The sequence below is a fragment of the Falco cherrug genome, chromosome 3 (assembly GCF_023634085.1).
Source record: "Falco cherrug isolate bFalChe1 chromosome 3, bFalChe1.pri, whole genome shotgun sequence".
Lineage (NCBI taxonomy): Eukaryota > Metazoa > Chordata > Aves > Falconiformes > Falconidae > Falco > Falco cherrug.
Window position 1 is genome coordinate 117,699,414 of NC_073699.1, and position 24,509 is coordinate 117,723,922.

Here is a 24,509-nt window from a genome sequence, read left to right on the forward strand (position 1 = left end):
GTCTTCGTAGGCCTGGGGCGGCAGGGAGCTGTGGGGCGGGGCTGGGGGTCTGCGGGGCTGGGCCAGGGGTTGCCAGCATGGACGGGGCCAGGCTGGCAGGGATCTCCGGGGAGAAGGGGTCCGGGCTGGCGGGGGTTTGTGGGGCTGGGCCGGGGGTCTCTGGGGGCCTCTGTGGGGCCGGGCCGGGGGTCGCTGGGGGTCTCTGCGGCCTCGGGCTCGGCTGCGCTGGGCGGGGGGGCGGGGCTTCCCTGCGCGGGGCACGCTGGGAGCTGTAGTCCCCAGGGCTGCGCCGCGCGGGGCACGCCGGGAGCTGCAGTCCGCAGGGCCGCCCGCCGCCGTGGCCGCGTCTCCCCGGTGTTTCCCGGCAGCCCCTGCGGCGCCCCGGCGCTGATTGGGCGGTGGCGCGGGCTGGCGCATGCGCAGTGCGCGGCCGCTGGGAGGCCCGGGCCGGAGCCGCTTCCCTCAGCGCGGGGCCGGCGGGAGGCGGCGGAGCCGGGGGGGCCGCGGGCGCGGGCACCGGCACCGGCACCGGCGGGGCTGCGCCGCTCCCCCCTCCCTCCCATGTACCGCGGGGCCGCCGGCTCCGGCGCGCTGATTGGCTGAGGAGAGCGGGGAGCCCTGCGTCAGACCGCTGCCGCTGACGCCACGGGGTGCGTGCATGACGTCACCGGGGGGGGCGCGTGTGCCGTTACCGGCACGGTGGCTCACCCAGGGGCGCCGGCGGAGGCGTTAACGGGGCTGGGGGGGGGGGGCACAGGCGTGCGTTAATTAGAGATGGGGTGAAATATTAATGGGGGGGGACCACGGTGAGGGGCGGGGGCGGCCGGGCCGGCGGCGAGGGCCGAGGCGGAGGGGGGGGACGGCTGGTACAACCCCGGGGGGCTGCGGGGGCGGCCGTCGGAGCCCGGGGAGGGAGAAAGAGCGCCCGGTGTGCGGGCTGGCAGCCCCGGGGAGGGGGGGGGCAGCCCCGGGGGGGGGGGGGGGGGGCAGGGCCGCCGCCTGCACGTGGGTGGGTGACACACGTGCTTGGCCGCAGCCACCGCCGTGTGCCGTTGTGCTGGGCCTCCCCCAGCCCTGCCCGGGCTGCTCCCCGGGGGGGGGGCGAGGGCACTGCGGAACTGCCGCAAAATGGCACCGGGAGGTGTCGGCAGCGTTCTGTGCTGCTGCGAGCAGCCCCGCGCCTCCGGGGGAGCAGCTTCGGCTGCCCCTGCCCCGCCGTTAGTGCCCCTGCCCCGCCGTTAGTGCCCCTGCCCCATCACTAGTGCCCCTGCGCCATCACTAGTGCCCCTGCCCCGCCGTTAGTGCCCCTGCCCCATCACTAGCACCCCTGCCCCGCCGTTAGTGCCCCTGTGCCATCACTAGTGCCCCTGCCCCGCTGTTAGTGCCCCTGCCCCATCGCTAGCACCCCTGCCCCGCTGTTAGTGCCCCTGCCCCGCCGTTAGTGCCCCTGCGCCATCACTAGTGCCCCTGCCCCGCCGTTAGTGCCCCTGCCCCATCACTAGCACCCCTGCCCCGCCGTTAGTGCCCCTGCGCCATCACTAGTGCCCCTGCCCCGCTGTTAGTGCCCCTGCCCCATCGCTAGCACCCCTGCCCCGCTGTTAGTGCCCCTGCCCCGCCGTTAGTGCCCCTGCGCCATCACTAGTGCCCCTGCCCCGCCGTTAGTGCCCCTGCCCCATCACTAGCACCCCTGCCCCGCCGTTAGTGCCCCTGCGCCATCACTAGTGCCCCTGCCCCGCTGTTAGTGCCCCTGCCCCATCGCTAGCACCCCTGCCCCTCATTAGCATCGTACCTAGAGCAGGGAGTGCGGGTGGGAAGGGGAGAGCGCACCACAGCCCTGCGGAGGGAGAGAGGATGAGGAGAGAGGAGCCAGGATCGCAGCTCGGCCTGTCAGCACCAGCTCACGGTGATGCTGGTTGATGTTGCCAGTGCTGAGCACCAGCCGGCTTTCCTCAGCCAGCTGTGCGGCTTTAGGAGGTGTTGACCTCCCTGCTGTTGGGGCTCTGCCCTGCGGATCCCCCGCTGCGGGGACAGGGTTCCTCTGCCAGCCCACACAGACCACCCAGAATTTGTAAATTCAGGAATAAACCGCAGTGGGGGCAAGAGGGAAGGACAGCCGGGGCCCGGGAGGTGGTGCCCAGCACGTTGGGGGAACGGTGTGCTGGGTGAGGCGGGAGGTGCTGCCGGGCTCGGGGAAGGGCTGCTGCCAGCTCTCCTCGGCTGGAAGAGGAGTCCCCCCGCCACGCGGAGCTTTGGGGTGAGGTGTAAACTGAAAACCCAGCGCTGCTTTCCTCAGCACGGAGCTGCGGGTGGCAGCCTCTGCCCAGAGCAAGTTCCTTCCCGGTGTCTGGGTTGATGGTTCCCGAGATCCTCCAAAGTGTTACTTCTGACAGTGAAGTAGTTTCTGTTTCCCTTTCTCTAGGGTTTGTCGAGACTGAGGAGGGTCAGGATGAAGAACCAAGGTGGGGAGACCAAAGCAGCCCCGCAACCTGCCGGCTCCGCCAAAACAACCAGCGGGCTGGGGCTGGAGGAGGGCGACGCGCCGGAGGCCGCGGCACCCCTGGAAGGTGCGGTGTTGCTTTCTCCGTATGAGGGTGGGCTGTTGTATCCAGCTCTTTCACTTGTGTAAGAGCAGCTGTGATTCCTGGGGCAGAAAATCCTGATTTCTTGCTATTTCTGTGTGTGTACAGTTCTGAAGTAGTTACCTGCTTCCTGACGGAAGCACGGGGTTGATTCTCACCTGAAAATGATGGATTATTTATCCTTGCTTAAGGATTCTGTTAAAAAATGTCAGACAACTCTTTCCTTGGGGAAGCATTACATTGAGTGACCATCCCTGTTACTGGCACTTCGTAAAAATTATTCTCTGGAAGACAAAAACCAGGTCTAATCGAGTAGGTGCTGGGGTAAAATTAACCCTGCCTTGTATTCTGATGCCTAGTATATGTGGGATGGAGGAAACACGCAGCGAGTAAAGTTATTTTAATAACCAAGTGCTCTAAGTCTCTCATTTGGAGGAAGTTTGGGAGCCAAGGATGTGCTGCCTGCTCTTTCCCTGGGTGTCTGCTGTTGGGGACGAGATATGTGTGATCTGAGACGTGCAGCTGCTCTTATATGCGAGGAGAGAGGCTAACACAGGTTTAAAAATCTATTGTAATGTAAAAAAGCCTGGCTCTGGGGATATTAGCCAGCAGTTCCTATGAGGGAAAGCTCACGCACAACCTGCTTTCGTTAAACGACGGTGGGGAGGGAGGGGAATTTTTGCTCTTGACAGATGTCAGGGGCTTGGTCATGCTCTCGTGATCAAAAGAGAGGCTGTTAGGAATGCACCTCCATTGTCAGGGCAGCTGGCTGGAGACGCAGCCAGAACAAAGCAGCTTATGTTGCTGGAAGTTTAGGCAGCCTCGGTGCGGTGGGGTGCTCGGGAAACCTTCCCTTTGCCGTGTGCTTCTAGAGCCCAGAGATCAGAGGGTTCAGGGGAAGTCTCACGCTTTCCTGTTCCCCTCTCCCACAGCTCCTCTTGCACAGGAGGACACCAAGTCCTCCCGGCCCGCCGTGCGGGACGTCTCGGAAGAGCTAAGCAGGCAGCTTGAGGACATCTTGAACACGTACTGTGTGGATGCCAGCCAGGAGGGTCCGGGCGAGGACGGCGGGCAGAGCGAGCCTGTGGAACCAGAAGAAGCTGAGAAGTGTCGTAGCGAGTCCCCAAGGAACGGTGACCAGGAGACGGGCAGCCCCGAGATGAACGGGGAGAAGGAAAACACGAAGGGGACCGAAGAGTTTCGACCCGGTGAGGAGTGTGGGGAGCGGGATCAGAAGAAGGCTCAGGAAAAGAAGAAAGCCAAGGGCCTAGGTAAGAGGTTCCCTGCTCTGGTTGTGCTGCCAGCCTGAGAACTTCGGGGCAGACGTTGGTTTTTATGCCGCGCTAATTACTGTCAGTGAAAGAAGTGCCTCGGGTGCAGTGTGCAGCAGCGTTTGGGAACAATACGGCGTCCCGTTTTGTGGTACGGGAGGGAACACGCGGAGCGCTGTGAAGGCACTGACAGCTCCTGCGTGCTGCTGCAGCCTCCGGATTCTGTGGATTTCTCTTCTGCTGGATGCGACCCTCTCTAGCCAGCCCAGTGGTGGTTTCCTGCTCTGAAAACCAGGTCTCTCCCCAGCTGCTTCCGTTGTTCACCCCCTGCATGTGGTGAAATTTTTGGGGCAGAGTCTTGAGAAGGCGCTGGAGATGGTAGCTCTGGCCCAGGGCAGGCACGGCTGTGAGACCTGGTTTGTCTCTCCTGTCTTTGTCCTTATAAGCCAGAACTCTGTGTAAGTGATTTTATTTTTTATTTATTCAGAATTCTGTGTCTCATTCCAGGCAAAGAAATCACTTTGCTGATGCAGACGCTGAACACCCTGAGCACGCCAGAGGAGAAACTAGCAGCACTGTGCAAGAAATATGCTGAGCTGGTGAGTGCTTATTTCTTCGTTCCAGGCTCTGGGGCTGGAGGACACTGCAGCAGTGAGCGCAGGAGCTGCTTGAGGAGGCAGAGTAGGGCTGTACGTTTATTTTTTTTCCTCTTGATGTTGAGAGGGACAGGCCAGGAACACACATGGACCTTTGCAATGTGTGTTCTGAGATCTCTGCGGTGCGGGATACCCAAATTTTAGAGGACAGACGTTGCTTGGTCCAGCCAGGTGTTGGATGTTTGCAGAAGCGTAAGCATGTCCAAGGGTATTTTTGGCAAATCTGCGTGTAAGAGGACTTCAGATCTGTTTTCTCTCTGCTCCTCTAACGTGGAAGCTGCATCTCTTGCCCGTCCTGTGCCAGGAGCGTACTGTGGCCTGTTCCGCTGAGCCTGCGTGTCCCGATCTCTGCAGGCAGGGCTGAGCTGTGAGTTGACAGGCCCAGCCGCAACAGGAGACTGCACAGATACGTCTGCTGTCTCTGCCACTCGGTCACTGCATTTCTGTTGATAATTTCCTAGCAAGAAATGTGTGTTTGGCAAAGTCACCATGCTGCTACGTGTGCGCACTCAGCCATACGATGCGCGGTCTGATGCCGCGTTTAACCAGAGCTAGTTCTAGGTGCAGATCTAGTTCTGTGCATGGATCTGGAGCAGAGGAGAGGTGTGGGGCGCTCTGTGCGTGGCCACAGTGGATGTGTGCAGGTTTTTCCTGTGCTCAGAGCTCTGCTCCATTTGAGCAGCGTGTCTGTGGGGGTGCTGGCTGAATGTGCAAGTCTTTCAGATTCCAGCGGGACACAAATTCGGGAAGGAGAAAGGCCGTGCCCAGGGGACTTTGAGCTCTGCGTCAGTCCCGCTCTGCTCAAAAGTGGCATCTTTTGTGTTACAAAGCTCTTGTACTCCTCTCAGAGCACGGAGAGCACATCCCCTCATCGGGGCACAGCATATTGCCCTGTCTGTCTTGCTGCATCTGTGCCCTTTGCTCCCCTAACCCAGCTGGAAGAGCACCGTAATTCCCAGAAACAGATGAAGATCTTGCAGAAGAAGCAGACGCAGCTGGTGCAGGAGAAGGACCACCTGCAGAGCGAGCACAGCAAGGCCATCCTGGCCCGCAGCAAACTGGAGAGCCTGTGCCGCGAGCTCCAGAGGCACAACCGCACCCTCAAGGCAAGTGCCTCCTGGGCTCTACTCCAAGAGCCGCTTCATCCCAAGCGCTTGGATCGCTTGCCGTGAGCAGTTTTGGCAAGCTCACCTTTACCAATGGTTGTCCACAGCCTGCCACCCAGGGCAGTGCTTTAATTTTGCTGTTAAGCCATCATTCTCCACAGCGCCTGAGCGTTACCTCAGGATATATTCGCTGGAGAAAAGGAGGGGAAAGGCCCCAGGTCCCTTCCTGATTGATACAAGCAATAGTGGGGGGCTGGGAGGGTTCAGAGCATCACAGTTTGGGTAGTTTGCTCACCTGCCTGCCCAGCACAGAGGCTGACGTGTCTCTGCTGTCTCTGCCCTCCTCACACAGGAGGAGGGTGTCCAGCGTGCGCGGGAGGAAGAGGAGAAGCGGAAGGAGGTGACATCCCACTTCCAGGTGACGCTGAATGACATTCAGCTCCAGATGGAGCAGCACAACGAGAGGAACTCCAAGCTGCGCCAGGAGAACATGGAGCTGGCGGAGCGGCTCAAGAAGCTCATTGAGCAGTACGAGCTGCGGGAAGAGGTGGGTCAGGGCAGGGGACCGGCTGTAGGGTGCTCTGGTGCGCCCGTTCTGCCCGGTGAGGCGTGTTTCTGCTGTTGGAGGGGAGAAGGGGCCTCTGGGGTCTTCCCTTGGGAGCTGCCCGGGCAGCAAGGACTGCGCTGGGCATGTCAGTGACGGGTGGTGTTCCCTTGGCAGCACATCGATAAGGTGTTCAAACACAAGGACCTGCAGCAGCAGCTGGTAGATGCCAAGCTCCAGCAGGCGCAGGAGATGCTGAAGGAGGCAGAGGAGAGACACCAGCGGGAGAAGGACTTTGTAAGTCTTGCAGCAGCTCTTGAACGGTTGCGAGCGCTTTGCTTTTTGCCTTGTCCCTCTGTGGAGGCTTGTTACTGTTGGATTGCTGAGTGCAGAGCCCGGATCGGGCCACCCTGGGCCTCCTGCGTGCCCAGCGGCTTCGGGAGCAAGGCCGGAGCCCTGCTCTGCTCTTTGGGTTTCTGCAGGCCAAGCGCTGGCTGTGCGGGGGCGTGTTGAGAGCCTTCCCTGGTAGCCACCAGGTAACTGCTTTTGCTCTTCCCTAGCTGCTGAAGGAAGCTGTGGAGTCCCAGAGGATGTGTGAGCTGATGAAGCAGCAGGAGACCCATCTCAAGCAGCAGGTGAGTTACCAGGTCTGCGCACTCCGTCTGTTGAATTTTTCTTCCTCCCTAAGTGGAGAACAACCTGAAGTTCCTTTAATCTGGAAAACACAGGGGCAGGATTGCTCCTGGGTTTGGCATTGGTGAGCCTGTGTCCACACCGTGTGAGCTGAGACTCCCTCCGGCAATTCTGCCTTCTGGGAAAAAAGGAGCTTTGGTTTTTACCAGCACATTTGCCAGTGCTGGGAGCAGTCGTGTGATCAGACCTTGCTGAATCAGACCCAGCAAGTGTCTCCTGCCAAGGCCAGGAGATGTTTGTAGAACACATCAGCCTCTGAGGATGTTTCCTCAGGAAGGAATTTTTCCACATTCCCCAGTACCCAGTGCTGGCAGAGCAGCTCCGTGCTGCCAGTTTGTCCAGTCACGAGGTGACTCGCTCCGTTCGTTCTTGGCTGACATCTCCCCTCTGCTGGGGGAGGTTGTCAGGAGGTGCCGCAGTGAGCAGTGAGGAGCTGTAACCCTGTTTCCCCCCACAGCTGGCTCTTTACACAGAGAAGTTTGAAGAATTCCAGAACACCCTTTCCAAAAGCAGTGAAGTGTTCACAACATTTAAACAGGAGATGGAGAAGGTGGGTAACACTTTTGCCGCCTGGCAGAGCTTGCGTGGGCTGGAGGCGCTGCCTGTCTGTCTCCTCGGTGCTTCTGTGAGCTGGAAGAGCCACAGCTAAAAAAAATATATTTAGTTTTGTTGGTATTAAAATCAGCCCCGAGCTGGCTGCTCGTAGAAGGTTGATGCCACCCTTGCTGTGCCCCAGCTGCATCAGAACAAGCAACGCTACCCCCCGTCCCCTGGTTTGTTGTTGCCTGGTCACTGTTTCCCCCCAGTGAAGCCGACCGCAAGGAGACCCAGAAGAGCAGAACCTCACTCTGCGCTGGGATAGTGGGTGCCTGTTTGAGGACACGTGAGATGTAACTGCAGCGCTCTGCCTGTGACTTAATTTGTTCCCTTTTTGTCACCCTCACCCTGTAGATGACTAAGAAAATCAAGAAGCTGGAGAAAGAGACCACTATGTACCGCTCTCGCTGGGAGAGCAGCAACAAAGCGCTCTTGGAAATGGCTGAGGAGGTGAGGGGGCTGGGGCTGAGGCAGGCAGAGCAGCGCGGCGGTGTGGTCTGTGGTGTCGGGCTGGAGCCGAGGGGTAGCAGGACAGGCAGGCTGGGGCGGGTGGTGTGGGTTTCCTTTCAGCTTGATTTTCTTCCCTGGATGCGGTGGTGGGAGCCCTCTGTCACACGGTGGGAGCGATGGTTAATTAGTGCAGAGGTGGGTGGAAGAAGCCAGGCAGTCTCTTGACCTCGGGGGAGGGCAAAGGAAGAAGGAAGCGGTGACAATAGCATCAGGTTCTGCAAACACCAAATGTTTGCTTGGTCTGGGGTGTTTTCCCCTTGAGCTTCCCTGGGTTTTTATATCCCAGCTGGGTTTTTATATCCCAGCTTCACAAAAATGATTAACAGATTTCTAGGGAACCCTTGGCTCTCCCCCTTTCTGCCTCGCCGCCCGCAAGGTGGTGGGATCTGAACTGCCTCTCTATTTGCAGAAAACCCTTCGGGACAAAGAATTAGAGGGGCTTCAGGTGAAAATCCAGCGCTTGGAGAAACTGTGCCGAGCCCTGCAAACGGAGCGCAATGACCTCAACAAGAAGGTGCAGGACCTGTGTGCCCACGCACCCCGGGCAGACACGGACCTGTTGGAGCCTTTGAAGGACCCATCCCGGGACAACGGTGAGGCAGCGGTGGGAAGCGCCGCAGCAGAGCAGCGCCTGGCTGAAGATTGCCTTCACTCGGGGAGGCTGACGCACAGCGCGGATCCGGCGGAGAACCTGGGAGAACTGAGCGTGGGAGCCTTGGGGCAGAGTGGGACTGACGAAGGCACTCAGGGCGCTGACTGAGCCCGTCGTGCGGTAGGCAGAGGTAGGGCGAGGGAGGGTAACGTGAATGTTTCCATAAGACTTGATCTGATGCCCCTCTCCTGGTCCTTGGACAGGCGTGAGAGGATGGCCGTCCTGGGCATTTGAGATTTCCTAGCTTAGGTTTTTGGAGGGTTTTTAAAATTTTATATATATATATATATGATATATAAAATCTCTGCAGGGCAACGTACACTTTATATATGGATGTACATGAAAACGAGAATGACCCACCTCCCTGTGTGTGTGTGGATAACTAATATATGGAGACTCAACTGATCGTCCCTTTCACTAAAAGACCTTGTCATTGGCAGGCTGCGACTTCCCTAAAATCTAGCGCAGCTCAGGAAAGCAGGTGCGTGGATCTGCCCCGGCACGCGGCGCTGGGACAGCTGGATGCGTCGCAGCTTCCACCTTCACAGCGACACGCGGGCATCGAGTGAAAGCAAACGAGCTGAGCAGGGAAGAACTGAAGCGTTCCCCAGCGCTGGATTCTCGCTCCTTCCTCTGGGATAGGCAGGAGGGAGCTCCCGGACTTGCTCGTGTTTTCTTGTGGCCTGGCTGGCAGCTCTCCTGGGCGTGAGCTGAGCAAATGGGGGCGAAAGAGGCCGTTTCCCTCCCCTCTGTGGGTTTTGTGTATTGAATGGGGACAAAAAGCAGTGGAGAAACTGGGGGGGCCGGTTCAGCCAGGCCTCCCGCAGGGCCTTTGCTCTCCCCAGAACCTGCCGATGTCTCAGTAGCCTTACGATTCACAGTTGCCTCTTTGCTATACGCACATGTGCACAAGTGTATTAAACAGTTAATCCAAAGGTCTAATTCCCAAGTGTTTTGCACAAGCGTGTGTGATCAGTTGTGCAAGGGGATGGGGAGATTCCACCTGAGCTCCTCTGCCCCTGCGTTGGGACTTGCTGGGCCCGTCCCTCGGCGCCAAGCAGGCGGGATCTGAGGTGTCCTCAGAGCTGGGGCTCCAGGAGGATAAAACCTCAGTCTGCTCCACGACCTGCTGCTTAAGCTGCATTGCTGGGACCAGCACCAGGACCGTCCTGCGGGCTGGTCCCTTCTGCAGTGTCACACTCCTGCAGGCCCTCCGGTCCGGCCGTGCCGGTGCTGGCACATCCCCCCCTTCCTCTTTCCCTCGCCGCTTTTGCAGAAGAGTGTCTCCCAAGCGCTGCTGTGTCTGAAGCACTTGCCTGAGGGACCCTGTTGTGCTGGGAGGGTGTTTATGGACAGCTGTGGGGCCTGCTGGCACGGGGCTTGGTGGATCTTTCCTTAGTTTCTCGAGATTTTCTCTTTTCGCTGTTTTTTTGGGAGACCTCTTCTTGCTTGGAAACCTTGCTGCAGCTTCTCTTTGTGACAGATTTGATTTTCAGTGTTGCCTGCCTTTTGCTTGAAGCTGAAGCCAGCTGGCCAGGGCCATTCCTTGCAGCGGATGGGTTCAGGGAACACCTTTGGTTTCTCTTCAGCAATGCAACTGCTCTTGCATCTCCTCTCCGCCACTGTACAGTGCCCTCGCGAAGGACCTGCCTCGCTGCCAGTGGAGCAGCCCATGGGAGCTGCTTCCGCATCCCCTTTTCCTCCGTGGGACTCCAGCGAGTTCAGGTCTCACCAAGGCGGCCACCTGCAGCAGAGACGGGGACTGACGAGTCTCAGCAGTCCCGCAGATGCACTGGGATGCGTTCCCTGGAGCCGAGCGGGGCTTTGTCTCCCAGCCCTTCGCTGGCAGCGTTGCTTCCTCCAGTGCGGGGACGCGTTTCCCTATGGAAGGAGCTGGCAGGAGCCCCTAAATGAGCGCATGTAGCTCTGGCCTGGCAGGACCACCCTGTTCCCGGCAGCTGGGTTGAGTGAGGGCTGCAGCCGGGCTCTGGGCTTCTCTTCCTGTTCCTTTAGGAAAAGAAAAACTTCTCAGAAAGTCACCAATCCCCCCTCACCCCCTTTATTTTATTTTCTTTTCCCTGTTACGGTACAGATAACCTCCGCGGGGGCTATTGTATGTATCTTTGTATCCAATAGAAACACCCAGCCTTGCTGCTGCCGCTGCCGCCTCGTTTCTCGTTCATTAGCCCACGTTTGGGAGCGAAGATGGGGGGCAGCGGGTGGTGGGGAGGGGGCTGAGCGCGGCTTCCCTGTCTCCCAGTGGCTCCACCACTGGTGCCCAGCAGAGCGAGGTGGGGGAGGCTGGGACCTGCTGAGGCGGGGAAGGTTGGGTGGGTCCATCCCCAGGACCCCCAGCATGGGGGGTTTGGTGTGTGGCTCTGAGGGGGGGGCAGGTGCATCAGCCCCCCTTGCCCTGGGCCTTCTGGCTCCGGTGGTATCAAACCCCCCGGCTGGCCAGCCTCCGGCATCTGCATCTGCTCCACAATGTCCCAAAATTGGCTTAAAGTCCTGCAATAACTGCAGCGAGCAGCTGCGCTCCGTTCTGCGCGCGCTGGGGGACGCGACTCGTGGAATCCTGCCGCGGCGCGAGGCTGGGGGCTCCCTCCCGCAGAAGCGGATCCCGCGATCGCACCGGTGACACCAGGGGGACTCGGGGTGGCAGAAGGAGGGGGTGGCAGGTGGCGACCCCAGGGCTGCCGGGGTGCTCCGGGGGAAGGCACGTGGGAGCAGATCCCGGCTGTGCCAGCGCGGCGGCCGTGCCCGCTCCGGCTGCGCGGGACCGTGGGCCCGATCCTGCCCTCTCCCCTACTCCCGCACGCAGCTGTGATACCCGGCGCGGCCATCCTGCACGCCGTGCTGGTGTCCGCGATGCCACCGCCCTGGGGACACGCCGGAGGAAGTTCCCTTTCCCTTTAAATGCAAATCTCAGCCCTGGGGCTGCGGGGACGAGTGTCCGGGGCGGGGGGGGGGGGGGGGGGGCTCGGGGTGGCCGGCGGGCTCAGGGACAGGCACCGGTGGGCTCGGGGTGGCCGGCGGGCTCGGGGCCGCAGCTGGGTCGGCACCACAGGCCGGACCAAGGCCTGGCGCAGGTCAGTGGCTGCGCGGCCACGGCGCTCTGGGAAGGCGGCCGGAGGCTGCGGACAAAGCGGGGGTCCCACAGCCCCCGCCGGCCCCGTCCTGCCGCTGCGGGGGGCCCTGAGGCGCGGGGGTGCTCGGCCAGTGCCGCGGGGTGACGGGTGCGCGGCGGTGGCCTCTGCCCCGCTCTGGCCGAGGGCAGCGGGGGGTCACGGCCTGGCTGGCGTGGCCCAAATCCGCCTCCCCGCAGCGCTGGGGGGACGCTGAAGGCCGAGGCCAAGCCCTGGGCTTTGCTCCGCTCCGCGATGCTCCAGCGCAGCCGCCGGGGTCGTGCAGCCCGAGCATGGCGCCAGGGAGGGGGCCCAGGCCCGGCTTCGGCCCTCCTGCCACCACCGCGGTGCAGCCCGTGCACCCCGCTCGCCTCATCCGTGGCCGGCACGTCACCGTGCCGAGGGTCCCGGGGCGGGTCCCGGGGCCTCCCTGCTGCGCTGTGGGCTGAGGCCGCAGGGACAGCACCGCTCTGGGCGCTGCTCCCCCGGGGGACCCCGGTCCCCGCCAGCTTGGGGCACGCGTGTCCCCCCCGGGTACGAGAGGCTCAGCACGGGGAAGGAGCCACCAAGAGCCTCGTCCATCCCGCCAGGGTCCCTGTCCCGCCGCCCCGGTGCCCCAGCACCCCTCAGCATGGAGGACCGGAGGAAGAAGCGGAGCCCCAAGGCCTGCCTGGCCCCGCCGCTGCCCGCTGGGGCCCCACGGCCGCTGCCCCACAGCAAGAGCACGTCCTTCGCGCTGCCGCTGCCCACCCTGCCCTCACCCAGGCAGCGCACCCGGCTCAGGCGGTCAGTGCGGGCCCAGAGGTGGCCACCAGCCCCCCACAGCCCCTCTGGCACGGGGCCAGGGCGGGTCTGGGCGATGCCAGCCTCTCTGTTCCCCGTGCAGGACAAGCAAGGAGCGAGCTCGGGCAGGCACAGGGGTGTCACGGGGGGCCCCGCTGCAGCACAGCTTCCTCACCGACGTCTCCGATGTCTGCGAGATGGAAGGAGGGCTGCTCAGCCTCCTCAGCGACTTCCACTCGGGAAAGCTGCAGGCCTTCGGTGAGGGGCTGGGGGGCCAGGGGGGTTGGGGGGGCCAGGACTGGTGGCCGTGACGCCTCCCACCTGCGGGCACAGGGAAGGAGTGCTCCTTCGAGCAGCTGGAGCACGTGCGGGAGATGCAGGAGAAGCTGGCGCGGCTCCACTTTGGCCTTGACGTCTGCGTGGAGGAGCTCCCTGAGGAGCAGAAGAAGGTGGCGGCCGACAGGAACCTGGACCAGCTGTTGGCACATGTGAGTGTCACCCCCCTTGCCCCTGCCTGGCCCCGCTGCCATGGCTGGGCACCCCACTGGCCCTGGCCCCGCTGCCGGCACCTCAGTCTCTGCCTTTGCCTCCTGCAGCTGGAGGAGCTCAGCAGCTCCATGTATCCTGAGCCTCGCACAGGGTGGGGGCCGTGGTCATAGTGGCGATGGTGGCAGTGACAGCAATGGCAGCAGCAATGGAGGTGGTGGCTGTGATGGCATTGGTGGCAGTGATGGTGGTGGTGATGGTGGCCATGACAGTGGCAACAGCAGGGGTGGCAGTGATGGCAGTGGTGGCAGTGTTTGTGGCAGTGATGATGGGGGTGGCAGTGATGACGGGGTGGCGGTGGTGGTGATCGTGGGGGTGGCAGTGATGGTGGCAGTGATGGTGGTGGCAGCCGCAGTGGCGGTGGTGGCAATGATGGTGGGGGTGGCGGTGGCGGCAGCGGTGCAGTGGCAGTGGTGGTGGCAGGGGTGGCAGCGGTGGTAGGGGTGGCAGTGGCGGTGGTGGTGGCAGGGGTGGCAGTAGTGGTGGTGGCAGTGATGGCAGGGGTGGCAACAGTGGCAGTGGCAATGGGGGTGGCAGTGGTGCCACTGGTGACGGCCGTGGCAGCGGTGGTGGCGGCAGTGGTAGCAGTGGCAGGGGTGGCAGCGGTGGCGGTGGCAGTGGCGGTAGGGGCGGCAGTGGCGGTGGCACGGCATGACCCCACGGCGCTCGCCCTTGACCCGTGCCAGCCAGAAGCTGCACCTGGCCGAGAGCTCGGACGCCGAGGACGCGGCCGCCTGACCCCGCGCCCGGCCCGGCTGTGGGGCGGCCGCGAGCCGCGGCGCCCAAGGGACCCCACGGCGGGGCCGACCCCGCGGAAGGGCCGCCCGGGCCCCCGCCGGTCAAACGGGGGGAGCGCAGCGCCCCAGGCCCTGCCAGCGCCCCCCGCTGCCATCTTGGCGGGCCCCACGGGCGGGGGGACGGCGGCGAGGGGGCGGGGCTTCGCCTGCCGTCGCGCCCGGGTGACGTCATCACCAGCCGCCGGGTTGCTGGGGCGGCCATGGCGGCGGTGCTGGGGCCGCAGGCCGAGGCCGAGGGGTGGCGGCGGCTGCTCCGCGCCGTGACCCGCCTGCAGGTGGGGGCCTGCCCTCGAGGGGGGTCTTGAGGGGAAGGGGGACACACCTGGGTGGCTGGGGGCCCGTGGGGGGACGCGGTGGGGGAGCATCCGTGGGGGGACATGGCTGGGGGGGCCCCCTGGGGGGACGCGGGTGAGGGGGGCTCTGTGGGGGGACACGCCTCTGGGGGGCCGGGGGGGGGCGTGGGGGGACGCGGGTGTGGGAGCCTATGCAGGGACGCGCCTAGGGGGGCCCCGTGGGGGGACACGGGTAGGGGGTCCCCCCGTGGGGAGGCATGCTTGGGGGGACACGCCTGGGGGGGCCCGTGGGGGGCCACAGGTGGGAAGGGACATCACGGAGAAGGGAGGGGGATGCCCGTGGGGTCACCTGGGGGGACAGAGGGGTCGGCGGCGGGGGGCCCTGCTCCAGCCGGCGGTACCGGCTAATTAAAGCCTCATTAAAGGCTCATTAAAGCCCGCCTTGGTTCCAGACATGGCTGCGTTTGCTCCTTGTGCGCCGGGCCGTGTCCTGTGGGGTGCTAGGGCAGGGGGCGGGGGGGAGGGGCCCTCTCCCTGGCTCCAGCAGTGCCCCTGCCCTGTGCCCACAGGCCTGTGTCAGGGGTTACCTGCTGCGGAAGCGCTTTAGGAACCTGCGAGCGGAGTACGAGGAGGTGGTGCGGGAGATCGAAGGAGACCTGAGCCAGCTGCGGTGGAGGGGACGGCTCCTGCCGCGGCCTCTGTTTGTCCCTGAGGTCCGTGCGTCAGGGCGGGGGGCTTCTGCGGCCCCGTTTGAGACAGGGACACGGCGGGCGGCATGGCTTGGTGGTCCAGGCAGATGATACTTGTACGGGATAGTCCCAGCAACCTGTAATTCTACCAAATGAATCAGCAATGATTGCATAGCCCTGGCCTGGAAGACTCTCCCTGAGTCGTGACCCTGTGTCGCCAACTGAGGATTTCTTCCCCCAGGGGAAGCTCAGCCTCAGGTCAAACACCCGCCCTGCACAGGTCACTCCTGGAGCCTGACAGGTGGCTCCTGCAGTGGCTGAGTGCCGCTCTCATCATTTTACCGCTTCTGCAAGAAATGCCCTCGAAAAAGTTTTCGCTGTTCAAGCCGGAGCACATCACTGTGGTAGCAGGAGTGCTGCTGATGGCACGTCTCTGGCTGGGGCAGAGCCTCTGGCCCACAGCAGAGCCACCTTTCAGATCTTTATATTTTCTTTTCCTTATATTTCAATCTCTCACATATTCCCCCTTTAGATACCAACACAAGGGAAGCATGCAGCTCCACAGGAGGCTGTACCAAGCGATGAGGCTGGCACGGAAAAAGCACAGGAGCTGGATGCCTCTGAACCAGAACGCGACTGGGGCTGCAGCAGTGTGAATCCTACAGCCCAGCTGCAAAGCAAGAAAGAACTGAGCTCCATGGGCGAGGGTGATGGAGTGAGCCCCCCCGATTTTGGGGCTGATGCCACTAAATGCACTGAAAAGGTGTGCATCCCCCCTGCAGAGAACGAGGACTGGCAGAACGGCAGTGACATATCCTCTGTGTGGGACGATGCTGTCCTGGAGGCAGAGTCCCTTGAAGGCTGCCTGGGTAAGAGATAGGCGCCGGTGCACAGCCTGTGCTCTCCTGCGTGGTCTGAGGGACCTGGTGCTGTGCATGGGTAGCGCAGTAGGTCCTTGGAGAACCGAAACCTTGAGAATATCTTGGAAAAATCAGAACCAACTCGGTGCAGGAGACAGTAGGTGCAACATGAATCTTTGTTCTAATAGGTTATTCTCCCATTTCTTCGCAGAAATTCCGCTTGAGGACATAAAGGAGCTTCCTCGAACTCGGTCTGGTCTCCAGTCCTACAGAAATCACTTGATCATGGAGTTGCTCTGGCTGCAACAAGCTATTGTCAGCCGTAAAAATGTAAGGACCTGACCCTTCCTCTTCCCAAACAGGGGGTCAGAGGAGTGCCTGTCTGCAGCTGGAGTGGTGCCATCTGCAATGGCGATGGCTCATTTACCCAGCGATCGGACTGGATGCTGGCAGGCCCTTTTTTTTTTTCCCTTTTCTGGAGGGGGGGGCGGGAAAGAATGCTGGAGGAAAATGGGAGCTGGTTAGATCTGGTTCCAAGCTTTGTTCTTGGCCTGCTACAGGGATGTTGCTTCTTTGGTAACTGCCTGTATAATGCAGCGGTACATACCTAGGCACTTGCCAGCTTGGTGAGCTGCTACAGGTGTTGCGCGAAAGGTGAGATTTGTGCATCTTCTGGCCAAGTGCAGCAGTTTTGCTGGCTAATCTGCAAGGGTGGGTGCCTTCCTGCTTGTAGGTCTTTGGGATTTAATCATTAATGCTTGGTTTTCTTTCTCTTGCAGTATTTGATGCTGAAACAGAGGCTGGGGGTTCCTGGTCCATAGGAGAGCATTCCCGAGCACGAGGGGCACATGTATTGGTGTGGAGAAGCAGCAGAGCTTCAACACTGCAGTCGTGACAAGACCTCATGGACATTAGCAGCTTGGGGGAACTCCAGCTCTGTGGGTTGATGTTTTCCACTTTGGATGAATGTGGCAAGAAAGCCTTTTATTTCTTTTAAAAGTGAATACTTGGTCAAAGTGGGGATTAAACAACGCTTTGAAGCCAGGGAGGTGGTTGTATGTCCTGGAGGGAGTCCCAGCGAGGCCTTCTTCCACAAGGACTCTATTTTGTGTTGGCTGAGCTGGACGGTCCTGGGGGAAAATCGAGGCTGGGAAGACTGTCACTTCAGACGGCGCTTGACCAGCTGATTGCTTGTGGTGGAACTAAAATGCCTAAAGGCAGCAGGTGCTTTGAACCTGCAGACACAAGCTCTTCTCCACTGAACTGTGGGGGACCTGTATTGATATCCAAGCTGTGTATTCGGGCTGGCTCTGCACATCACAGCTCTGCAATATCTGGGATCTCCAAGCACTCCTGGTAGGCTTTGGGGAACACCTAGGTGAAGTACTAAGCTGGGAGAAGAGTTTCCTCGCTTCCCTGGGCAGTTGGTGGGGAGCGATGGCACATCAAACCCAACCTTCAGGAGATGAGATTCCTGACTTGCATGTCTCTGGTCGTGGTGATATCTCTCTATGTGGCAGAGTCACCTGGACTGGTGCTTAAGGGAGCAAATAAGGACTTAACAGGGTTTGGCGCTGTGTCTCTGTGCTGCTCTAGTTCAGGGGCATTCGCGGTCTCTCAGGGTCTTTCCACATGGTGCTGTGGTTCCCTACTGTGACCCCAAGCTTCTGTGCAGACACTCTGCATTCCTGCCACCTGGACAGTCACTTTTGCCATACGGCAGTTGTATCCTTCCATTCCCGAATTATGCCAGCTTTTTTGTGAATAAAAAGCTTTGCTGACACTCATCTCTGAATCTGCCTATTCCTGTCTGGCTTGTCACCTTCTCCTGGGCAGAGCCAGGCGAGTCCGTGGTCCGTTTTGACCCATGGCAACCTGTTCAGTGCAAAGGGTGGTGAGGCCACAGGGATGTGGATGTTTGTTCCATCCACACAGGACAGAAACCCATTGCACTCCTCATGCAGGTAGCAAGTGGTGGCAAGGGGGTGACAGCATCTGGATGGGATGTGAGCTGCTGCCATAAAGATGCTGGCACTTACTGCACCTCCAGGCTTGTTAATCTGAGCCCGGTGGCCACGGAGGCTAGTGAGGGAGCTGGCTGTACTTGGTGTTTGAGGACTAAAGAGCTGTGTGGTTCCTGGTTCTCAGGCAGGAAGGTGCTCTGCAGGTTGGTTGATGCCACAACTTCCTCCTGCTGGGCCTGCATCCATGGAGACAGCGAGTTGCAGCCAGCCTGCGCTGGGAAGGGACAACAGGGAAAGGTTTGGGCTCAGCAGGAGGCTGGCCGGAGCTCCCTTCTGCTCCCTACACTGCTCCGGGGCTTGCTTGACCCGCAGGGATGAACTGGGGGATGAATTCCTGTGGCTTAGCTCCAGTACCTCCAGCCAAGAATGTGGTGGTGTATCGCAACGGTGACCCTTTCTTCCCTGGGAGGAAGTTTGTAGTGAACCAGCGGCGATTCCTGACCTTCGAGGTGTTTCTGAATGAGGTGACCAAGAGCATCCACGCGCCCTTGGCTGTGAGGAACCTCTACACACCCAGGCATGGCCACCGCATCGCTGAGCTGGGGGACCTGCAGGACGGGTGCCAGTACGTGGCTGCAGGCTTTGAAAAGTTCAAAAAGCTCAAGTGAGTAGACAGACCTTTGGTCTCTGGGTTTGGTAGGCGGCTTTAGATCACCTCTGTGGGGAATGTATTGGGGTGTGAATGGAAAAAAAAGGTAAGAGGGGTACAAACCCAAGGAAAACCAGAGACTGATGAGTTTCTTTTCCTCCTGGAAACTACTGGACATATTCTAGATCACATGGGAAATGCAAATATTCCTGATAAGATCATTTGACTCTCAGAAGAAAACATGCTGAGGGAGGCGTGTGTCCTCTGGCAGGATGTTGTGATGGGTGCTGCTCTGCTTCCCGCGCGCCTTGTTCTGTGGTGTGTGGGAGGCTCTGCTGCCCACTTCCTCAGCAGGGCTGATAGTTGCGCTATATTTGCCAACAAATGCTTTTGCTTTGGTTTGATGGAGGGTTTTTTTGTTTTCTAGTCCTGCACAAAAGTAGAACTGTTAACAGAGGGTTAAAGAAGGTTTTTGCGGCATCGCTTAACGCTTGAGAGTTTGTGTGTGTTGTGTGGCAGGTGAATATGGCTCCCTGGTGTATGTTGCATTTCGGTGAGGAGGTGGTCCATTGGCCAGCCCTTGGAGCCTTGGTCAGCGAGTAGCACCAAGGGATAAAATCTTCTGGGTCTCTGAAATGGTCTGTATTTGCCAGGGAATTTCTTAGATACAGCAGATTGTAATCTAGACTGAAGTTCTGGGAGACCACAAGGTGAAGCACCTGGAGAATTGTTCCAGAAGTGACCCACACATCTGGCAGCGATGCACCAAGGCAGAGTAGTCGGTAGTTTTCTCACTGCTCTTTAGCCAGCTGTGGCCCAGTTGGTACACGGCAACATCATTGCCTTGTTCCCACAGCTATTTAAATCACGGAAGGAAGGACCTCCATGGGACAAGAACCAGCGAGGGTCTGCGGGTGAGTCCCTGGGGTGAGTGGGGGTGCAGAGTGAGCAGGGAGGTGGGAGAGGCATTAGAGCTGGCGCTGATGAATCTAAAGTTGAGGTTTAAGGCTGCGAGGTCCCTGTTTGAGATCAGGCAAAAGCGCCACAGGAATCGGTAGGACGTGTGAGACAGCGCAGGGGCTGCTGCTGTGTACCTTCGTCCCCCTGAGTGCAGGGGAAGGACGTGTGCTCGGAGGTTGGCTGGCAACTCTGTGACGCGCTCAGCAATGCAAAGAGCCTCTCCAGCTTGGTGTTGCTGACAGCAAACCCCACCTAGCAGCAGCAAGACTGAAGGCAAGGCGGGTGGTGTCCCAGCGCAGGCAGCTCCTGGTTGAGGGAATAGCCCTGGGATGCTCTGTCCCAGGGCTGTCCCTGTTCTGCACTGAACTCTGTCTCTAGTTCCGCGTTGTAGCCCCCTGGAAGTCAAACGTCTTGGCACGATGGCAGAAGCACGCCCGCCTGCCCTGCACGATACAGTAAGTGCCTCAGTGTTTTCTCCTTGGAGGATCTCTGGGAATGTTTTCAGAGGCTGGAGGAGGGAATTCCTCTGTGAGATTCTGGGAATGCTGCCCCACAGGGACAATTCTCAGCTTCTACCAGAAGTATTTGTTATAAATATTGCCAAGGCACCAGTGGCTGTGCGCTTTTCCCCATCATCCACAGCTACGGGAATACTGGCTCCTCACACGCTCTGGGTTTTTTCTGCTGCAGTGTTTTCCGGAATGGGGATTTGCTGAGCCCTCCTTTCCCACTGCCGCTCCCCAAGAGCACCCCACTGCAGTGGGACACGCTCCTGGCCCTGCTGACAAAGAAAGCCGACCTGCGCAGCGGAGCTGTTAACAAGTGGGTATCCAGATAAGGCACTGCTGGCCCGCCTTTCCTCATGTCTGGAATGTCAGCAGCTCCGATTAGCGCAGTGGACTGGGAGTTCAAACGGCCCTTCCAGTCTGCTTCTGCAAACTCATTTGCTTTTCAGGTTTTCCCATCTTTAACCCCAATATCCTGGGTGAGCTGTGAGGAGGGCTGATGTTGCTGGTGGTCTGGTGAGAAAGCGATAAGGAAACAGTAAAGCATGGCATAAAAGTTTATATCTAGAAGGAGGGGCTTTTATCCAACAAACAGCCTACCTTCTCCTCATACATCCATTTACTGGCACCCAAGGAGAAAGCTGAGATCTACTGCATCTCGCTGATCCCTGGGTGTAATATTTCTGCATGCTTCCTTGGAGTAATACTAAGAATGATTGATCCTCTCTGCCTTGTCTCGGTCCTGTTTTACCACTTTTCACTTGTTCAACCGCTTCCACGCTGAGGGGTTGTTCAGGGTCTTGTGACAGCTCTAAACCCTTTACTGTCTCTTCCTCAAGACTCTGCAGGCTGGATGGAACCCAGGTGTCTGGTGGAGAGGAGCTGCTGAATGGCAATTACTACGTGGCAGTGGGAAATGAGGAGTACAAAAAACTGCCTTACTTTGAGCTGCTGGTGCCCCAGGATTCTGCACGCAGGACACTGTGGTACATAGGCTGTGGCAGAGTGATTTAAAGATTTCTCTCCATGGTGGTCTTCAGCTAAAGCCATCCTTTTTGTAGCCCTCCTGTTCAGTGCTTCGGGGCTGGGGTTTTGCTTCATGTGTTGGAAGTTAGGAAGAAAGAATGTGTTTTCAAAGCTTTTGCTGTAATGGTTAGTCCCTGAAGTTCAAAGCTCAGCACCAGAGAAAGCAAGCAGTTTGGTTGTTCCTCACTTAAGTGTTCGTCAAGCACTGAGGAACACCTGCCCGTTAGGCTGGGCACTGAATTTCACAGGCCTGTGGTGGGTGGGCACTGTGATATAACGGGAATGTGATCTACTCTACCTGTGCTGAGGAAAAACACCTCCAGGGGCCCTCTCCTATGGGAAGAGGGGAGATTGTGTCCTCCTACAGCCGACTTCTGCCTGATGCTGAGAATCTGCTGCTTCTTTGTTACAGGAACCACCAAAATAGCAGGCGCAAAAAATACCGCAGAAAGGTAGGTGGCTCAGTTGGCATGGGACTGTGTGCAACGACTGCCATTGCTTTTGTGCAGGCATACCTCTGCTCCCAACTGCCATAGCTACAGCATCCTTGCTTGGTACCATTCCCAAAGGAGAGGAGCTAGAGACAGCGATGCGGCCAAATCACACTTGAATTAAATCTCACGACCCAAAGAAAAGCTCCTTTAAAGTGGCCTCACTTACCTCTTCTCCTTTTTGGCTGATAGGCAGGGAGAATTCACTCTGGAGCTAGACTATCTTTCCTGCTCACTGTGGGGGTCAAATGCCCAACAGAGACTACAGATACAGCAGCTGGGCTGTCTTAGATTGTCCGTTGAAACGTGCATCTGGGCTATCTGTGCCTTTGGCTTTTTAAAATTTACTCTTCCTTTTTTGTTTGTATTTAGTTTGGTGAACTCTGTGCCAGCTCCCAGGACAGACCTGGTGACTCTGCTCTTGCTGAACCACCTCAACAGGTAGCAGTGACTGCAAAAAGTGTTTCAGGTGTTCCCTGTATCTTTGTCACTTGTAGTAGCAGCTTAGAACTCCAGCCAGAGAATGCAGTGTTACAGCTTTGTACCAGTCAGGATCAAGGGTGATCAAGGGTCACAGGGGAAAAGTGCAGTGTGTAAGGGATTGCCCTGTGAAACTTCTCTTGTTTTTATAAACTGCGTTATCAAGAAGACCTATCAGAAGTGTGTGATGAATACTTTCAGCTGGACAGTCACAGGGTGCAGACCACAGGAGCTGCAGAGAAAGAGAAGGCCCCAACTGCTCTTCCACAACGGCAAAGGCAAGCCAGGAAATCTCGCTTCAAAGAGGAAGAGTCCATTTTCCATGCTAAACCTGTCCGTGCAGGGCAGAACAGAAGGAGCAACAGGAATGTGCAGCGCTGGCCTGATCAAGGTAAAGGACACTGCTGGAAGGGTAGAGGAAGACTGGCTTTACTGTGACGCTAAAGAAGAAAACACCTGCAGGTGCACTGAAAGCAAGCAGTGATGGATCCAATAACTTCTTTATTTCTGCTTCTTTCCTCTCCTGGGCCTGTACGAGGACTTTCTGTAGCCTCAGCAAGCCCAGGCCATGGCTATCTGCAATACCCATTGAACAGCTTTTTTCTTTTCTTCTCCTCGCAGAAGAAAGTGTCTATAAACCCAGAGATCCGAGGAAGGAGATGCGAGGTTCCCAGGCAGTAAAGGAGGATGGACACGCAAGGGTGGACGTACCCATTGATCAGGTCTGAGAAATTACTTTCTGCCCTGTTAGGAGTCTTACTGCTGCAGGGAAGTACCTGTGGTCCCACTAGAATCTGTCGGTGCTGCAGGTTTTGCACAGCAGGGAGGCCAACTCCATTCAGAGACAGCCTATGAGAACACATCAATCAGTAGTTTATAGCAATTGCTTGGGGAAGTCCTTCCATTTTCTCGCTCGTTTTAAGTCCTATTTGTTAGGTTTACGAAGCACTGGGCTTCTCCCTACAATGTGTAAAGATGAAAGTAACCACCAGAGGGAACTTCAGAAACCAGAGGACAGTGTGTAACTGCAGGGCTTTGCATTTTAGAAAGTGGAGAGATTGTCCTCTGGGTAATGAATATTTCCCTTCTGGAATGTAAGAGTTACAGCTTCCCACTACAGTAAGGATATCAAAGGCTTTCCTCGATTTTTTTTGTGTGTACTACTTCTATTCTTGTTCCTATTCCAGAAAGTTGCAGAACTTATACCAAAAGCCAAAACGATACACCACAGTAAGGTATTTATTCCACTTAATGGCTCTGTGAAGCATGTAAGATCCTTCCTGGCTGTGTTCTGATTTCTTACACTAGAATTCAGTAACCCCGAATACAACTTGTTAAGCAGAACTTGCCTGTAGCCAGGTGAAGATTAGAAGCTGGCACAGAATAAACACGTAATTCATAAAATGACCGAACACATTTTATTAGATAGTAACAAGTTTAAACCCCTTTTTTTAAAAGGGGGGAGAGAGAAAAGTAGTTTTTAGAAACAAGATTCTGTCTGAAAAATGTCTGCAAGGTGCTTATTATTTGTGGCATTAATGCTTTAAACTTTTCACAAGGACATTTAGAATTGATGTAATGGGATGACATGCATTATATTGCAGGTGATTCACAGCTCTGCCTCGGTAGCCTCTTTGAATTAACTAAAACTTCAAAGGAAAATAACTCCTTTGAACTTAAATTAGAGAAAGGCCTAGTAAAGAATTAGCTAATGGTTCCTGACTTCTCGGCTCAATGGGGAGCCTGGTGTGCTGTGTTTGCTTTAGAGGCTGGGCTGGCATTTCTCAGTGGGGTGGGCAATCTGGTGCCGCTGTTTTCCCCCGCCCAGATCACTCTGCTGTACCGTTTTTACTACATTTGCGTGTTCACAGCTCTCCTCTGCAGAGAGAGAGAATCACTAGGCATTAATTAATGTTGAATTTAATGTAGAATCCCAACTTTGCATACCAAAGCTATGGTAAGACTGGAAACGGAATCCAGGAATTTAGTCCCAGAATCTTTCTGCAATAGTGAGGTGCTAATAACTGTATTTCTTTCTCACTGCCAAAAGGCACGGACTGCAGACAAATCACAAAAGACTGTGGCAAGGAAAAAGGATGCCAGTGACTCTGAGGATAAACAGCACCGAAGGATGTTGCCCTTGGCAGCAAAGAGCTCTGAAGAGTTCACAAAGGGAGTGTGATGGGAAAAGAGGGACAGTTAGGTACAGGGATATCTGCACAGCTGAAGACAACAAAAGCAGGGGAATCCTAGATTTCTGTACCACCACAGGCTGGCCACACTTTTTGATGAATTAACACACTCTTCTAAAAAAATCAAGCATACTCATCATCTAGGCTTGAGAAGCAGAGTACCAGTGAGCAATGAATCAGATGCACGATGTTGTTAAATAATGAAGATGTTCCCCCTTTCCTCAGAGGAAACAGCTGCTTTTCTGAACTCTAATTAAGCTGGTGTGTGTCTGAACTTGGGAAGGAAGAATTACTAACTAGAATACACACCTTTACAACAAAAGGTCTGCCCAGAAGTTTATTCTATGTCAGAAACTTCTTATAAAGAAGTTTCATCATATCATCGTCCCTCTGATTTGGAATGCTTGGATAATGTTTGCAACACTCAAACCTGTTCCCAAGACTATACACATTTTGTTTCTATTAACTTGTTTCAGGAGCATCTGCTTGATCTAGGAAAAGTCAGCGTAATAAACAGCTCTTATATTAACTGTCTCTGTG

The 24,509-nt window shown here is 57.6% G+C and overlaps 3 protein-coding genes across 12 annotated transcripts; all 3 read left to right on the forward strand.

Annotated features, from left to right (window-relative positions):
- The first annotated feature begins 414 nt into the window (after window positions 1–414).
- On the forward strand, window positions 415–9,550 carry TXLNA (taxilin alpha). 6 transcript variants are annotated; one of them, XM_055703603.1, is made up of 12 exons: window positions 415–650; window positions 2,420–2,564; window positions 3,512–3,850; window positions 4,358–4,449; window positions 5,442–5,612; window positions 5,965–6,159; window positions 6,334–6,453; window positions 6,717–6,791; window positions 7,307–7,399; window positions 7,801–7,896; window positions 8,366–8,738; window positions 8,919–9,550. In XM_055703603.1, exons 2-11 carry the CDS (start codon window positions 2,447–2,449, stop codon window positions 8,714–8,716), a joined length of 1,650 nt encoding a protein of 549 aa, XP_055559578.1. In that variant the 5' UTR covers window positions 415–650; window positions 2,420–2,446; the 3' UTR covers window positions 8,717–8,738; window positions 8,919–9,550. The 6 variants fall into 6 exon arrangements, with proteins under 6 accessions (XP_055559578.1, XP_055559579.1, XP_055559574.1 ...); XM_055703604.1 differs by having other exon boundaries at window positions 8,366–8,728; XM_055703599.1 differs by having other exon boundaries at window positions 8,366–8,728; window positions 9,049–9,550.
- Window positions 9,551–11,144: 1,594 nt separating this feature from the next.
- Window positions 11,145–17,488, forward strand: LOC102057273 (coiled-coil domain-containing protein 28B). Of its 5 annotated transcripts, none has more exons than XM_055703606.1 (10): window positions 11,145–11,242; window positions 12,324–12,519; window positions 12,620–12,774; window positions 12,850–13,004; window positions 13,113–13,135; window positions 13,753–14,134; window positions 14,722–14,865; window positions 15,374–15,710; window positions 15,913–16,031; window positions 16,481–17,488. In XM_055703606.1, exons 2-10 carry the CDS (start codon window positions 12,365–12,367, stop codon window positions 16,520–16,522), a joined length of 1,512 nt encoding a protein of 503 aa, XP_055559581.1. In that variant the 5' UTR covers window positions 11,145–11,242; window positions 12,324–12,364; the 3' UTR covers window positions 16,523–17,488. The 5 variants fall into 5 exon arrangements, with proteins under 5 accessions (XP_055559581.1, XP_055559580.1, XP_055559582.1 ...); XM_055703605.1 differs by lacking the exon at window positions 11,145–11,242 and adding an exon at window positions 11,588–11,697; XM_055703607.1 differs by lacking the exons at window positions 11,145–11,242; window positions 14,722–14,865 and adding an exon at window positions 11,588–11,697.
- A 146-nt stretch (window positions 17,489–17,634) lies between these two features.
- Window positions 17,635–23,959, forward strand: DCDC2B (doublecortin domain containing 2B). The gene is made up of 11 exons (XM_014282046.3): window positions 17,635–18,329; window positions 19,171–19,228; window positions 19,653–19,729; window positions 19,965–20,096; window positions 20,620–20,766; window positions 21,219–21,258; window positions 21,670–21,738; window positions 21,979–22,168; window positions 22,399–22,499; window positions 22,965–23,012; window positions 23,828–23,959. Exons 1-11 carry the CDS (start codon window positions 18,040–18,042, stop codon window positions 23,957–23,959), a joined length of 1,284 nt encoding a protein of 427 aa, XP_014137521.1. The 5' UTR covers window positions 17,635–18,039.
- The last annotated feature ends 550 nt before the right edge of the window (window positions 23,960–24,509 follow it).